This window comes from Oratosquilla oratoria, chromosome 1, assembly GCF_046742065.1.
Source record: "Oratosquilla oratoria isolate Oo_2021 chromosome 1, ASM4674206v1, whole genome shotgun sequence".
Classification (NCBI taxonomy): domain Eukaryota; kingdom Metazoa; phylum Arthropoda; class Malacostraca; order Stomatopoda; family Squillidae; genus Oratosquilla; species Oratosquilla oratoria.
The window spans coordinates 92,242,984-92,260,483 of record NC_134777.1 but is presented as its reverse complement, the minus strand read 5'-3'; the positions used below and the strand labels follow the sequence as shown (position 1 = coordinate 92,260,483).

At 41.9% G+C, this 17,500-nt stretch overlaps 1 protein-coding gene across 1 annotated transcript in view; it reads right to left on the bottom strand.

The window, feature by feature from the left end:
- Positions 1-17,500, bottom strand: part of LOC143022654 (uncharacterized) — a 32,992-nt gene that overhangs the window by 338 nt on the left and 15,154 nt on the right. Inside the window, exons 2-4 of the mRNA XM_076181001.1 lie at positions 7,746-7,913; positions 6,654-7,135; positions 1-3,484 (exon numbers count right to left, since the gene is read on the bottom strand). The exon at positions 1-3,484 is cut by the window's left edge and continues 338 nt beyond it. Of these exons, the coding sequence (XP_076037116.1) occupies positions 3,254-3,484; positions 6,654-7,135; positions 7,746-7,854 (822 nt within the window). The 5' untranslated portion in view covers positions 7,855-7,913 and the 3' untranslated portion in view covers positions 1-3,253. The remainder of the gene's footprint in view (positions 3,485-6,653; positions 7,136-7,745; positions 7,914-17,500) is intronic.

Genomic DNA, 17,500 nt, shown 5'->3' with positions numbered 1-17,500 from the left:
TTTGTGTCCATCGCTTTCGTCAGTTTCCAAGTCTCACACCCTTAAGTTATTACTGTCAGAATGCATTGATTGTAAACTTTACGTTTCAGGCATATAGGCAGAGAGCCTCTCAAGATTTTATTATACTTACCAAACACTTTCCAACCAATTGTAATACGTCTTTTTATTTCATTATCATGATCTTTGGTCATTTTCACCATCTGGTCTAAATAATTATACTCTTCAACTTCTTCAAGACTCTCACCATTGATTATAATCTCTTTACTTTGAACTTTCATGTTGAACATTACTTTGGTTTTACTCTTATTCATTTTAAACCTAATTTGAGACTTTCCTTGTTCAGATCACTCAGCATATCTTGCAAGTCTTCTGCTCTTTCTGAAATAAGAGTTATCCACAAATCTTAGGTGGTTCAAATATTCGCCATTAATTTTCTAAACCTTTCTTTTCCCAATTCAACCTTCTGAAAATCTCTTCCAAGCAAGCTGTAAATAATTTGTGTGAAATTGTATTGCCTTGACGTACCTTTTTCTCTAGATTTTTCTGTATCTTTATGTATTCGAATTATAGCGGTACCTTTCGCATAAATCTTTACTAAAACCCTTACGATCTGTTCGTTTGTACCCTGATTGCGTAGCGAGTTTAGTATTGCTATTTGTTCTACCGAGTCAAAGGCCTTCTCGTAATCTACAAAAGATAAACAGAGAGGTATATTGTATTCTGTCGTTTTCTCGATTAGTTGGTTCATTGCCTGCAAATGGTCTAGAGCCGAATATCCGCTTCTAAAGCCTACCTGTTCTCTCGGTTTCCACCTCAAGCTTGACATAGTCTATTTGTAAGGATCTTGAAGAATACTTTATATATATTTGATAGCAAGCTAATCGATCGATAGTTACTAAGGTCCTTCTGGTCTCCTTTTTTATGAAGAAAAATCACTACAGTATTGTACCACGATTCAGGAACGCTTTCTTGACGTAAACACTGGGTGTACAACTGAGCTAACTTAATATGAACTTTCCCTGCGTCTTTCAAGAGATCTATCGATATGCCATCTTCCCCAGGTGGTTTTCCTCGTTTCATATTTTTTAGAGTAAGTTCAATTTCTTCCTTTGTAATCTGTGTTACGCTATTAACGTCTACAGATGAATTTACTGGCTCAACTACGGTTTTCGACGAGGAAAGCTCTTGGTAAAATTCTTCTACTCTTTTTACCATTCTGTCTCTACATTTAATGATTTCTCCATTTCTATCTTTCAAATACATCATTTCCTAAAGCGTGTCTGCGCTCGGTTCCTTTAATACTTTTACCTTTCCGAATAGTTTCTTCTATTTCATCCATGTTTCTCTTTCTTTTCTCTAAACTGTCTTTTTTTATAAGCTTGTTTAGTTCTACTATTTCTATTTCGTCTCTCCTGCTTTTAATCTGCGTGGTCCTTCTTCTTTTGATTAGATCATTTGTAGCTTTGAAGTATTAGTTTTCTCTAATAGTTTTTGTATTTTTTATAAGCTTGTTTAGTTCTACTATTTCGATTTCGTCTCTCCTGCTTTTAATCTGCGTGGTCCTTCTTCTTTTGATTAGATCATTTGTAGCTTTGAAGTATTAGTTTTCTCTAATAGTTTTTGTATTTCCTACTTTCTCTGCCGATTCCCTAATGATATTCACTAAATTCAAATTCATATCTTCGACGGTGTCCTCGTTAATTCTTAGAGCTTCGAATCTATTTTTAATTTCTAACTGAAATTTCTTATTATTATCCTTAACCTTCGCAAGGCTTATTTTTTTCTTAGAATTAGTTTATTTCTCTCGGCTTTGAAATTGAATTTAGCTGTGCAACCTACCATTTGATGGTCACTATATATGTTGACTTTATGACTGTAACATTGCTAACGCTCTTGCTCTCCTAATATGAAGTCTACTTTGTTCTTTGTTGTTCCATTTGGACTTCTCCAGGTCCATTTACGACCTACACACTTTTGGAAGAAAGTGTTCATTATCCTCATGTTGTAGTTCTCTGCAAAATTGACTAACATCTCGCCTCTGTCATTTCTTTCACCTACTCCAAACTTCCCAATGCATGACTCATCTCCCATCTTCCCCACTTTAGCATTAAAGTCGCCTATTACCAACATGTATTTACTTTTTTCTTGATCCATTATCTGATTTATATCATCATAGGACTCGATTTCATCGTCTGAACTCTGTGAAGTTGGTGCATAAACCTGAACTATTTTTAAAGTGTACCTTTTACACAGCCTAATCACAATCCAAGCAACCCTGTCTGATAAACTACTGAACTTCACTACGTTACCATTAACCTCTCGGTTTATCAAGAATCCTACTCCACTATGTCTTTCTTTGTCCTTATAATAGAGTATGCATGCCGTATTTGACGGCTTGTAAGACGATTTTTTTTAAATCAGAAATGATATTGCGTCCTATTAGACCAAGATTCAACTTTAGGGTAGTGGCTAGTGTGCGGCAGCAGTGGCCCTTTAATCAAACCACAAACATTTTCCCACGTCAACAAAGAGGTGATCGCTTGTACACACACACACACACACACACACACACACACACACACACACACACACACACACACACACACACACACACACAAAATCACATAGAATAACACCAGTCAGGAAGAGAGTAAGTGACGACGCTTAATCACGCATATAACAAAACAGTGCCCGTCTTATAAGCCGTCACATACGGTATTTATTTACCTAATTCCTTTCACGTACCAGACGAAAATTCTAACACAGCCTATTAGAACACTTTGTCAAATGTTCGGGTTCGGATGGGGTAGGTAATCTAGATCTCCAACAAAAAATTACTCTTTGAGTCTCATAGCCGTCAAAAGTATTTAGTTTTACTTTTGAGTAGCCATACATATGGACTCCTGTTTGTGAGATATCGTATATATGTGCGCATCTAATTAAATTTTCACTTTCATATATAAGTAGTAATTACACGTACACTGATTCATGAGTGTGTTCCATTATATATATGCCCACGTATACAAGCATAACGTATAGATTTCGTTAGCCAGTAGCTAAAGTGGCATTCTAGTGGTTTGACAAGATCATTAGGCGCTAGCTGGGATAATCCTCATCGCTACTATGACGCACAGTGCAACGATTTCATTTAACCTAAGGAGTTAAGAGAAACTTCCTTTTCGTTGCTCACTCCTTTAACATTACAATTCTCCTCCTCCCCCAATTCCTCTTCATCTTCCACTTCACCTTCTTTTTATTCCTCCTCCTCCCCTAAAGAACCTTGAATCTCCCTTCGTCTGCAGATGCTGGAGGCACAGAACCGCATGAGGAGGACACCAGAGACAGAGAGGACGGAGGCACCGAAGGTGATGCCGGCCACACCCCCGACGTCGCTAATCAGCCTCGCCAGAGGCGCGTTGTCTGTGTCCTCCAGTCGCGTCAGCGTCCCCGATGAGGGCAGAAACAGTTCAAAGGCGGGGTCTACCTGCAAAACGGAAAGTGACGTCGTGAGCCAGGGAGAGGTATTTTTACGGGAACTAACCCGTTGAAGGACGTAATAAACACCAGAAACACCCCTAACTGTGAGGATAGATTAAAGTTAGATACGACAGTCATACAATTGTTCTATCTACATATCTTGATCAACCCTCATCATCATCAAATGGGAGTATATGCCAGAGAACGCTTGCTTTACTCACACGGCGCCAGTCACCACAGTCTCTCCGAACAAGCTTCCCTGCAGCCACCTTTCACGCTCCAAAGAGTCCTTGACAGGCTTGGTTAACTTACCCCAGCCATGAATTCTGTGGGTGTTCTCTTCGTCTCTTCCATCAAGGATTGTGTCATGTGAAAATAATCCTGTGAATAGGATCCACATCAAGGAGACTTACCACATGCCTTTATAGCCGGAATTGATGTTCATGAATCATACTGGTAACAGGCCTAGATTCAGGCTCACAGGACAGTCTCTGATTTGAAACAGTCATTCCAACGATGCCCCATGATTCTCCAGAGGTATTTGGTACCAATGACATCGAGACGCCTTTTTAAGACAGTATTCACTGTCCATGTCTCACAGAACAGGGAGCACAAGTGACTTAAAGATTCGGATCTTAGTCCGTATACTCTGGTTGTGTTCATAACACCACGGGCAATGCCAATCCCTCTAATTACTTCCTGGCATGACCCACCTCTGCTATACACTACACTACCAAGGTATGTGAAGCTTTCCAAGACCTCAGTATCCTCGCCACATGCATGGACAGACTGAATTGTCATCCAGTAAGCCCTCAAACGCCTAAACTTTTGTCTTCTTTAAGAAGACCTGGAGACCGAGCGGTCCCACCTCACTGTGCAGTGACTCGAGCCCGGGTGTAACCAGGGCCTCCAGCGGCTCCGCAAAAAGGACAGCACCGTTAGCAAAAACAAGGTCAGTGACCTTAGTGTTCCCAATAGTTAGTCCGCAACGACATCGATCGACAACTCTGTCCAATACCTAGTCCATGCACGTGTTGGAAAATGTTGGGGTGAGAACACACCCTTGCCTCAGTTCTGAATTAACAGGAAAGAAGTTGGGTACGCCTCTTCCATACTTTACAGCAGTCTCTGTCCCAAATATCAAGTCAATAATCCTCGAAGGAATACCACGGATCTGCAGAAGCTTGCAGAGCACTCCAAAATCCACCGAGATCAACATAAGCTGCAAGGAACTCCTGTTGAAAATCACGTCGCCGCTCCACAAGAATACGAAGCGCTAGGGTCCGATCAGTTTTTGATTTACCTGACGTGAGCCCAGAGTGCTAGGGCCATTGAAACTTTAGCAGATGTGAACGACCCTAAGTCAGCAATAGATGGACAATCATCTTACTGACAAACTGAGCAGTGTAATACAGCGATAGTTGTTGCAATCCTGCCGCTCCCCTTTCCCCTTCTAGATAGGGACAACCAGACCCTTTTTCCACTCAGAAGGAATGGTACTGGACTGCCAAACAGCAGACAGTAATCCATACAACCCGCAGATTATAGCCTCACCTCCAGCTTCCAACAACTCCACACTGATATTATAAATGACAGCTGCCTCTCCACACTTCAAATTAGTCTCTTTAAACTCCGTCAAAGAAGGCGGAGACTCGTCTATCGGTGGATCTGCAACCGCCGCCTGAACACCATCAAAGGGAAGCTGCTCGTTTGGAAGGTCACCCATGAACAACTGCTCAAAGTATTTGACAAAGGGGCTACACCCCTCCACACCTGATACTAGCCTGCCATCAGCTGTCCGGACTCTGCTCCTCTGGGTCAGAGATTTAGAGCAGAGTTTCTTTAGGACTCGGTAAGCAGGCCTGGGGTAATTTTCATTAATCCACGTCCACATGGTCGAGCACTGTCCGTCGGCCACGAGGGGCTTGCCCGTCTACGGGCACCTTTAGTGGCCAAACCGTCAAACGGCCCGTTCCCGGCGCTACTAGAGGGCAGTTGGCGGAAGTTGACTTCACTACCAAGCGCACAATGTAATGTACGGGCAAAATCCGAGTTAGTAGGACATGATGTCCACACCAAGCACATACTGGTCTCGACAAGACGAGGTAACATTAATTGACCTGTATAGAGCACACGAATGTTTATGGAATGTAAGGTGTGACACCATGGCGATCGCACCGCACTAGACCACTCGCTCACAACCCCTGCTTACGGCCGACTAACCACCAACCACCATATTTAGCCGCGTGGACACCTTCTCGGTCATAGTCTGGAGACTTTGCACAGGTCGACCGTGTGGACGTGGCATTAAAATGAACCTCAACATTCTCAGCGATTCTGCTGACTTATTTCTCCTTGTCCATTATATTGAGAGCTCTAGTCCGCCGTTTCAGTCCAGGGCCCAAACTATTCTGGTAGCACGGACTACTATGTATTTCAGCGGCTTTGACCCATCGTTTTTCGCTCATATTTCCGAAATAACCATTCACATCAGCATGATATATTAGCACAGCCTAATTCACACCCTGCCCTAATTTTTGACATTATAGTGCATTCACAAGTGTATTCAATTACGGCGTTTACTCTTGATATTAAGTGTGTCGTAGCCGACACCTGTGAAGTAAATCGAACAAGTGAAGTTGAGGAGGATGGGATACACGAGGTTGTTTGTGATGATGTCACAACTTCGTTTGTTCGATTTACTTCACTGGTGTCGGCTACGACACACTTAATATCAACGGGGTTGCATGGCAGCTGACTCAAAGATTTCATCTGCTCTTTTGATGGTTTTCACTTTTCTCCATCTGGATATTCAACACGCCCTCCTCACTGGTGGGTGACCATTGGGGGAGCCGGTTTAGTCGCCGACAATCTGACCAGGCGGCAGGTAATACTGGGTTACATGGTACTAGTAGAAAGGCGGCTACCTCACCTGACTGCAAACTGCCTCATCTGAGACATAAATCGACCCTATTTCATTGTTAATCTTTCAGATCGAAGTAAGACATCAGAAGATCCTTCCTAAAAAATCATATAATTTTTTTTCCAGGATCTCAAATATGAATGGGAATTTTCTTTCCTATCTCTTTTCGGAAATTGTATTTTATGGTCTTTTTCTACGTTTTTGAAAGTTTGATACATTCAAAAACTATTTTAATCAATCTTGCCCGACTTACGTTATCAGCTCTGTAAAAGAGGGTAATGAAGATACGGCGTTTAGCTTGACAATCCATCTTGCACGCATCGAGATGACACCTTTCCGACATGGGGGATGCTTCCAATTTCTCTCTTAAGATCCTTTTCTTCTCCTCCTCAAAGATTTCCTCCTCCGTCATGGTCGCTGGGTCCCTTTCAGGAATCCATATGAAAGATGTCCCCACATCTTCGGTGTTGGAACCAGTTTCAAGGTCTCGTATCAACTGTTTCTCAGTACTTCTCCAGAGAGCTAACGCCTCCAGGTACTCCAGATACTTAGCAAGACTACACGGAGGAACATCGTCAATTCCTGGAGAAGTACCTTCGTCAGGATAACGCAAAGTGGTCTCTCTCCTCTTCTTGCCAAACTGAAAGACATGAGGAAGCGCACAACCTATTGCGTCCCTGACGCCTCTGTGGACGCAGGTGTTCACACAGGTGCTGTACGGAAGTCGATCTTGACCTGTCAGAACATACAAATGATAGAGATTAATTAAAGTATTGATTATATGGCTAAGCTCATATTTTTCCTTTCATTTATGTTCAAATAGCATTTGATTTAAGAGGTCGACACTGAGATTTGTTCCTGTTAAGATAATATATTACAAAATAATAATGTTTAAAGAGTAACACTGTGGAGGACTACATGAACAATAAGAGTTATGGAGTACTGCAAGCACATTGTAGCACAGTGTGCTATTATGTATAAGGTTCATATGGCCCCAACCATTCTTTTGAGACTTTTACTGTTCTTTGTTGTGAGTAGACAAAGAAACTAAATGTTGAAGATGAAGAATCTACAACCCCTTAAAGCCCAGAGAATCTAAGCTGACTGGTACTAGAAATTCGTCATCCAACATCCAATTAGTTTTTTAATCTGAATAAAGTCGATATAGCAAAATCGTTAGATTTTCAAAATAAATCAGAGATGTTCTTCAAGTATTACTGATATAGTTTACATTCCTCTGATAACAAGTTAGAATAAAACAATTAAATGTTCGAAATTAACAAGATAATTTCTGAAAGGATTATAATTGATTAAACAAACGTGATGTAATGGATATTCTATTTACCTTCAAAGCTGGTGTATTCGGCTGGTGGAAGAGCCTTAGCTTCCACACCGACATTTTTGCCCATTTTTATCAGTGGATAACTTCCGAGAGTGTCTGAGAGCCCCAGCATAAGTGGTTCCTCCGTTGTGTCGTGGAGGGTTAGGTAATAATGTCCTCCTTCGGGTTTCTCTAGGAAAGACATATAGAAATCATTGAGACCCTCTTCTGTGTTGTTTGTCCTGAAAGTGAAACAGCGCCCGAAAGGAGTCACTATTGGAGTCCACCTTGGGTCAAGGTGAGGTGGTACAAATACGCTAATGTCCTCTGCCACCAAAGTGTACGCGTATACCAACTCTTCGAATGTCCAGAAAACATCCAAGGAATTTTCAAAGAACTCCGCCGCGGACATTTGACCGAGTGTAGAGTTAAGGATCAGAGATATGTTCTTGACCTGAGTGATAAAGTCATCTTCCTTGTTTAGGAAATCGTCGGTGAGATTAAGTGCAAGAGTCAATCGCTCCATGCTCAGTGGGGGCCAGTGGCACACGGTGACAGCTGGCATATAGCCATGGAGTATTCTTGTATTTCTACTGATTTGTGTCGATACTGGATGATCATAGAAGAACGTGTATATCCGACTTAGGCCGAGGAACATTCCAAGAAGTACAATCAGTATTCTTGGTACGACACTAAGAACCTTTGAAGTCACGATTGAGTTCGAGGGATTTGTGTCATATTTTCTCATGGGGCAAAGGTGTTCCCATGCAAACTGTAGTACAAATAATAATGTCAATACTGAGATGCCCATGTAAAGACCCGCAATTCCTCCTAATTCACAAAGTATATTTGCAATATTTGTGATTTTCTTCAGGTATGGGGAATCATCCTCTCCATCCATGGACAGCTCTTCGCATGAAATCTGCTTCTCCATATGATTGTTTTTAACGAGAGTTGCAGCACCACTGTACTTAAGAATGCGATTTGTGACTGTCTGTTCCAGAGGAAAAAACCATGTTGAGTTTGCGGTGTTTTGTTCCTGCTCTGCATTTTTTTGTTTAGCCACTCTGGTTTTGTGTGATTGAATAGCACTAATGTTTTTGGCAGCCATATTATCCTCTCTGCATATGTCTAAGCACTCATCTTGTTTGTAGTCTTGTAGTAAAACCTCATAAATGTACTGGGGCGCAACATATCTATACCGAGGTAGATGGTGAGTTATGTTCGCACACACAGGCAGATCATCCACAACATAAAACGGAGAAAGACCCGGTAGCTCATCTATGGATTTGAACAAAAGACATCTTTGCAGACATCGTTCTTCGGCATAAAGAGGTTCATTGTAACACTTGAAAGTTCGACTCGCAAGGCGTCTAACCATTAGATGTCCGACCGAGTTCCTGGCACACTGAGATGACTCTGAATAGGACTGGATCACGGTGTGTTGGGTCGGCTGAATCCAGAACGCGTGTATTGATATAAGGCTGTGTGTAGCGACACAGATTCCCAGTAGGATCACACCAACCCACCAGGTAATATTCCTAACATGGTGAACGAATTTGCCGGATTTTTTAATTTGATGGTGGTATGAGTTCGCTGATATTTCTTCTAAGTCTTCTACACAGTGTTGGTTTCGTTCTTCAAGTCTCTGTCTCTGAGGAACGAAAGTCTTCCTACCGGAACTTGCGTATGTTACAATCTCTTCTTCGAGATCATTTTCAAATCTTATCGATCTTGTATTATCACATCGTTCTGGAGCTATCTTTATAAACTTTACTATGCTTCCCTTGGAAACCTCCCTAGGGTGCCGTTCGGCCACGGAGTCTGCTTTTGCCAACTTGTCCTTCCTCGCTTGACACCTTTGCAGGCAGACGATGAACCATTCCACCAAGCTGAAAAGTGACACTCCAAGGAAGAAGCCCATGCTGCCCCCGATATCGGAAAGAAGCATGTTGAACGGATAAAGCTCCTTTTCGGTCTTCCGAAGTGTATATGGTACCTTCAGTTTTAGTTCGATTTTGGGAGTGCTCTGATAGGAATATGGTCCTCTGGTGTATTTCCAGCTCAATTCAAAACATGGACGGGTACAGTGAGTTAGATCTTTGTCAGTCAACATGAACAAGGCACTTCTTCCGTTTTCAGTTGAGCAAATTTCTTCTATAGTGTAGTTGTCAGCTAATTCTTCAGAATAAGGAATGCACCCTAGTTCAGAAAAAGACTTGTGCACGAGTTCATTGATTAGGCATCGATGTGCTCTTTCCGAGTCTAAGCAGCCCTTTGAATCGTATTTAGTCTCGGTTGCCTCAACTAGCAAAAAAAGATGATGGTTGGAGTAATGGATGTGGTAGTCATACACGGTAGGGTAGGGTGATGAGTATGGGCCACGTTCCCCAGTTAGGAGAATGGAGTAGATCCCTCTCTTTTCCATGTCGTATAGGTATTCCTCCCATCCACAGCTGGTATTGCAGAATTCCCTTACCAATGGGCAGTCGTATTTGAACATATACATTTGTGAATGTCCAAACGAATCCTTCCAGGTACAGGGATCTGCCTTGGGTCCATACCTGGGGTACACAATAAGGGTGTGATTGGCGTCCTCTGGGGACACGGGTGGGAGTTTGAGCGTGTGACAAGGTCCCATAGGCGTCACCGATCGAATCCAGAACTTTGAACGCGTCTCAGCTCGGTTATACTCTTCCTGAATATCACCAAAGGCGAACCTCTCGACAACTGCTCCAAGATTCCAACCCACATTCTTCCAGACCTCTTTTGCCAGTGTCCTTGGGTTCTTTCTCTCGAAACGCTCAAATGCATTTCTTAAGACAGAGATGTAGCTTGTCTCTGCATCATCCATACCATATTTTTCAAACTGACGAGGGTCCCATGGCTCCTGAGGACAGATTGTGATATCAGGTAATTTGATGGAATTTTCGAAGTCGTTTGTGACCAAGAAATACAATCCTCGCTTCAGGTGAAGCCTCACGTTGAAACTCGTTTGGAAAATAAAGATCGATATTACTATGATAGTCAGCACACCTTTCGTCAGAAAAAACCCTGAGGAGTTAAAACAAACTAGAGCCATCCTTGTAATGCCTTCAAGATGTTTTAGGAATCTATCATGATGATGCTAACTGCATTGCTTAACACAGTATGTTCTGAATTGTTCGTTTGCTTTCTCAAAATGGTTTCTCAATTCATCCCTTTCTGGAACGTCACACAGAAAGACCAAGGTCTGCCGACCCAACGACACGACAGACTGAAAAACAGTGATGTAAGGGTCGTACCAACATCTGCTGCAAGGTGGGGAAGGGGCTATTGAGCAAACAGCCACTAACCACAAAAAAGAAACGGCAAATATAAACAAAGATGAACCATTACTCTGATGGTTGTCGATTGGCGTCAATTTGCCAAGTAAACAGTGGACAGGAAATTGTACGTGTCCTTATTTTTCAGCCTGTAAACATCACCGATCATATTTGAACAGTTTATCATGGTTGCCGCCATCTACCTCATTCCACTTCCTATTGGTTAATTATCTATTGAAAGTCCTAAACATAATTTTGTATGCTCGCGAGAGAGAAGAAGAGATTTGTATATTTGTCATAAATTAGACAAAGCGAAAGGTAAATAGGACAGAATTGTGTGTGCGTGAGTGTGCCGGTGGGAAATGGAAAGGCAAGAGAGAAATGGACAAATGGCCGGCCTCTTTCCGCAGTAAATACGAAAAGACATAAAGTCGAGTGTATGAAGGAGTGGTAGATTTCCTTTCGAAGAAAATATGGAAGAATATACGAACTGAAAACGTTAATATGGATGAAGATGATAATGGAAAGGTACGAAATAGCAATTATGTGTAGGGAACCGGGTTAAATTCATGAAAGGGAAAGCGAGTGGGTGGTGGTTCTTGGAGACATCAATGCTCGTAGAACTAGAGGAAGACGCAGTGGGACAGAAGTTGCAGACAAAAAAAAGGGAATGGTATGCCAAAGATGAGAAGAGTGGTTAGAATAATATGACGATAGAATATTGGCACTTTTCATTTCATTTTTCCTCTTTTGGCCTCACAGCGGTACCAAAGGGGCAGGCCTATCTTAGTCATTAGAGGACAGGCGACAAGGAAGTCTTATAAATCTGTATCAGAGGTTATAAAGTAAAGAGAATGGGATCCTGTGCCAAGCAATTTCATTCGTGCGTGTGTGTGTGTGTGTGTGTGTGTGTGTGTGTGTGTGTGTGTGTGTGTACGCATGCGCCACTGAGATGGAATTTCAAAGAGCTGTTCAGAGATTTTATTCAGCTGAGGAAGAACTCTTAGCATGAAAGAGAAGGAAGAAATGGATTAAAAGGAAGAGGAGGAATCGAAGAAACAGAGTAGAAAGTGGAGGAAGAGGAAAAGGATGAGGAATAAAAAGAAAAGGAAGAACAGAAGGAATAAAAAGGAGAGGAGGAAGAAAAGAAGAGAGTAGAAGATGGAAGACGAAAAGGAAGAGTAAAAAGAAGAGGAAGAGAAAGAGAGAAATAGCAGGAGATGGACGAAAAAAATAAAAAGAAGAGAAGGAAGAGAGGAAAGAGAAAGAGTAGAAGGAGGAGGAGGAATGTGGTTCAGTCTTTGATGTTGTCACCTTTTTCTTGATTGATGAAAGGCAAATTGATGTCAGTTATACCAACAGACAGACTGATTGACAGCTTCTCTAATCGCTCGACCCATACGTCAGGAGACGTCTGCCTACGGCTGGAACCATCATGTTTGTCTCACGTGGTGGAAAAGAAGTAGGCTATCGATGGGATGCAATGGATTGTAATGCAATGATAATAATAGTAAAACTTCACTGGTGTTGCTGATATATAGGGTTACCACAGGGATATATAAACTCAAGAATTCACCCGGACCCAGGTAGACACACTTTGTATTCAGCTCTCGGAATCGATGGGGACCTGCCATAATTTTCTTGGTCTCTGGAAAGCCAAGGCTTAACATAAACAGTTAGGACGTATGGAAGAAGAGCAATTACTCGTAGTCTGTCATCCTGAGCGTCGTGTCAACAATGTCAGGTCCTCCTTTTGACCGACCTTTTAACATAATCGAAACATGATTGACAACACAAACTCGGCGCTCAGAATAGTAAATACTGTAGATGGGTTCGTTTGCAAACATGTGTATTAACACGTGCATGGGCACGCGCAAACACACACATACATACACATACAAGACTCGATGGCGCAGTGGATAGCGTTCGCGGCCGCCACTGCGGCGGTCCAGGTTCGAATCCCGCCCAGAGCTGAAATAATTTCAGTATCGCTGCACTGCGAGTCGTTACTCCAACTCTCGTGGGCGGGAAGTTGGATGTGTTTGTGCGTGTAAGGTTACAACATTACCCATAGATCGGTCATATATGAGCTCTGAGCTCTTATTCGGGAGTCTAAAAACTATCGATCACGAATCCAACACATTATTCAAGATTGTGTTAAATCACACACACACACACACACACACACACACACACACACACACACACACACACACACACACACACACACACACATGCACACACAATCGTAGCGCAGTTAGTAGTTCCCAGCTGCCACTACGGAGGTCCGGATTCGAATCCTGCTCAGGGCTGTAATAATTTCAGTATCGCTGCGCTGCAGGTTGTTACTCCAACTCTCGTAGGCGGGGAGTTGGGGGGTGCGTGTAAGGTCACAGTACTACCCATAGATCGGTCATATATGAGCTCTGAGCTCTCTTCCGGGAGGGAAATAGATGTCGATCACAAGTCCAACACGTAATCCAAGAGCATGGTGAATCACACACACAAACTCTACCAACTGGGGTAGCGCGTTTGGTAGAGCCCACGGCTGTCACTACGGCGGTCCGGGTTCGAGTCCTGCCCAGGGCTGAAATAGTATCAGTATCGCTGCGCTTTGAGTCGTCTCTCCAACTTTCGTGGGCGGGGAGTTGAGGGTGTGTGTGCGTGTAAGGTCACAACGTTACCCATAGATCGGTCATATGAGCTCTAAGCTCTCTTCCGGGAGGGAAATAGATGTTGATCACAAGTCCAACACGTGATCCAAGACCATGGTGAATCACACACACACACACACACACACGTAACTATTTGCTGAGACCATGTAGGTATACCTAACCCAACCTAACCTTGCCAAACCACATTTAACCTGTCCCAAATCATGTGAATAAAATTCGTTGACCTGACGAAGCGATTCGAAAAGGTCAATGAAGGTCAAGAGAGAGATTGTGCGCGATGGAGCTCTTTGAGGTCACCAAGCGAGTTTCACGGTCACCGGGAAAGTGCGTCCCAAAACCTCTCTTTGCTTCAAGTTTAGAAAATAATTTTGAAAGGGATGAAAATTCTGCAAGCTCAGAAAATGACACTGGAAGAGGTGAAGTTCTATTCTTAATAAAAGACTAAACAACGGGGGTCTTTATTGTCTGTTACTCTCATCTTGACTTTTCTTTTACGTTTTTCTGTTCCGAAAACATGTCGCAACATTCCATACCTTGAACTAAAATAAAATAAAATAAAATAGAATAAATCAATAAATAAAACAAGATTACACACAGTCAAAATTCTTAATAATCATCGTCCATTAAAACTAGCTTTAGTTTGATTTGATTTTAAGATTATTTTTATTAAAAATTTTGTGGATTATATATAAACACCTGTCTTGTGTCTCAAACGCTAAAACTTGTACATAAACTTTCACACACTTGTTCCATTCCTGGACAACATATAAGTATACAAGTATCATTTCAGTACTGAAAATAAAGGTAAATATAAATTATCTCCATACATAACCTAACAATATATTACTTTCAAGTATTGCAGTAAATGAAAGACAAACGGTAAACCAATAACGAAGACTTAAATATATATGTATACACACACACACACACACACACACACACACACACACTTATCTCATTAAGCCTAACCTTACCTAACTTAACCTGGCCCAACCAAACCTAACCCAACCAAACCTAACCCAACCAAACCTAACCCTACCTAACCACACCTATCCCACCATAATGTAATCTAAACTAACCTACGCTAACGTAACCTAACTTAGCTTCATCCATCCTAAACTAGCCTAACCCAACATTACATTACTTGACTCAACCTAACTTAAACTTACCTAACCTAACCTAATCCAACCTTAACTTACCTAACCCAACCTAACTTAGCGTTATCCAACCTAAACTAGCCTCGCCCAACATTACATAACTTGACCCAACCTAACTTAAACTTACCTAACCTAATCCAACCTTAACTTCACTAAACCAATCTAAGCTAACCTAACCCAGCATAACCTATCTTGTTCTAACTTAACCTAATCTAACCCAAAATTACCTAGATCAACATAACCTAACAAAGCCTAAAATAACCTAACCAAACCAAATTTAACCTTTCCCACTCTAACATAATGTAATCTAATCCAATTTAACTTAACCTAACCTAATCTACGATTATTTACCCTAATTCATCCTAAATTAACCTAAGCTAAACTAACCTAACCTAGATTAAGCTATCCTAATTCAACCTAACCTAACAAAAATGAACCTACCAAACTTAACCTAATCCAATTTAACGTAACTTAACCTTACCAAACCCAACATAACCTAACACAATTTAACCTAACCTGACATAGCCTTACGTAATCTAACCTAACCCTGCTTAACAAAACATAACCCTACCTTTCCTAACCTAACCTAATTAAACTTAACTTAATCTAACCCAACCTTGCCTAAACTAAAATGACCTAACATAGCCTAACTTAACCTAACCTACCATACCCTAACTTATCTAATCTAACGTAATCTGATATCTAAGTTAGTCTAACCTAACCAATCCTAACTTAACCTAATGAAACCTAGCCTAACCAAAAACAACCTATCCTAGACTAACCTAACTTAACAAAACCTAACCTACCCTAACCTAACCAAACCTAACCTTACCAAACCAATCCAAACTAACCTTAACCAAATCTAACCAAACCTACCTTATCTAACCAAAACAAACCAAACCTTACCTAACCCAACCAAACCTAACGTAAACATAACCTTACCTAACTTAACCTAACCTAACCTAACCTCACCTAACCTAACCTACCCAAACAAAACAAAACCAAAGTTAACCTAACCTAACCAAACCAAACGTAATATAACTTAACCAAACCAAGCTAAAACCTAACTGACATAACCTTTTCTAACATAGCCTTACCCAACCTAGCGTAATCTAACCAAACCTAACCTAACCAAACCTAAATTAACCTAACTTTACGTAACCTAAACTAACCTAACCTAAACTAAACTACCCTAACCTAACCAAACCTAGCCTTACCTTACCTAATTTAACCAAGCCTAACCTAACCTTATAACCTAATCTAACCAAACCCAACCTAATCTAACCAAACCCAACCTAACCTTACCTAACCAAACCAAACCAAACCTTATAGCCTAATCTAACCAAACATTACATAACTTAACCAAACCAAACCATATTTAACTTAACCAAACCAAGTCAAACCATACCTAGCCAAACATAACCTGGCCTAACCTTTACTAACCTAACCTTACCTAACCTACCGTAACCTAACAAACCTAATCTTACCTAACCTAACTTAACCTAACCTAAATTAAACTAATTTAACCAAACCAACCTAACAACCCTAACCTATCCCAACCTAACCCAAAGTTGGAACTAGCGATGTTTTGCTTCTACTGTAACCCTCAATAGCGTTGCACATTCAATTGGCAAACTTTTTCATTTGGTTTTGCATTTAAAAGACTAAATTTAGAAGTTTCGCCCGTCGCTTCTGTGTGATTCACCATGGTCTTGGATCATGTGTTGGACTCATGATCGACAGCTATTTCCTTCCCGGAAGAGAGTTCAGAGCTCATATATGACCGATCTATGGGTAATGCTGTGACCTTACACGCACACACACACCCAACTCCCCGCCCACGAGAATTGGAGTAACGACTCGCAGTGCAGCGATACTGAAATTATTTCAGCACTGTGCGGGATTCGAACCCGGACCTCCGTAGTGGCAGCCGGGAACTCTACCAACCGCGCCATCGAGTCTTGTGTTTGTGATTCACCATGGTCTTGGATCACGTGTTGGACTCGTGATCGACAGCTATTTCCCTTTCGAAAGAGAGCTTAGATGACCTATCTATGGGTAATGCTGCGACCTTACACGCACACGCACACACACCCAACTCCCCGCCCACGGGAGTTGGAGTAACGACTCGAAGCGCAGCGATACAGAAATTGGTATTTCAACCCTGGGCAGGAATCGAACCCGCACCGCCGTAGTGACAGCCGGCTTTACCAACCACGCCACCTTGTGTATTTACCTAGTTTTACCAAGTTGTATTGTACGGGAAGGGAGCTATGCTCGTGGTGACCCGTCTTTGTAGCTTTCAGCATCAAGTTTTTTCTTAAAATCTTGAATAGTGTTTGCACACACTGCTGTGTGTGTGTGGGTGTATTAACCTTGGTCTTTGGATCACGTGCTGGACTCGTGATCGACAGCTATTTCCCTCCCGGAAGAGACCTCAGAGCTCGTATGACCGATCTATGGGTAATGCGATGACCTTACACGCACACACACCCTAACTCCCCGCCCACGAGAGTTGGAGTAACGAATCGAAGCGCAGCGATACTGAAATTATTTCAGCCCTGTGTGTGTGTGTGTGTGTGTGTGTGTGTGTGTGTGTGTGTGTGTGTGTGTGTGTGTATTCACCTTGGTCTTTGGATCAC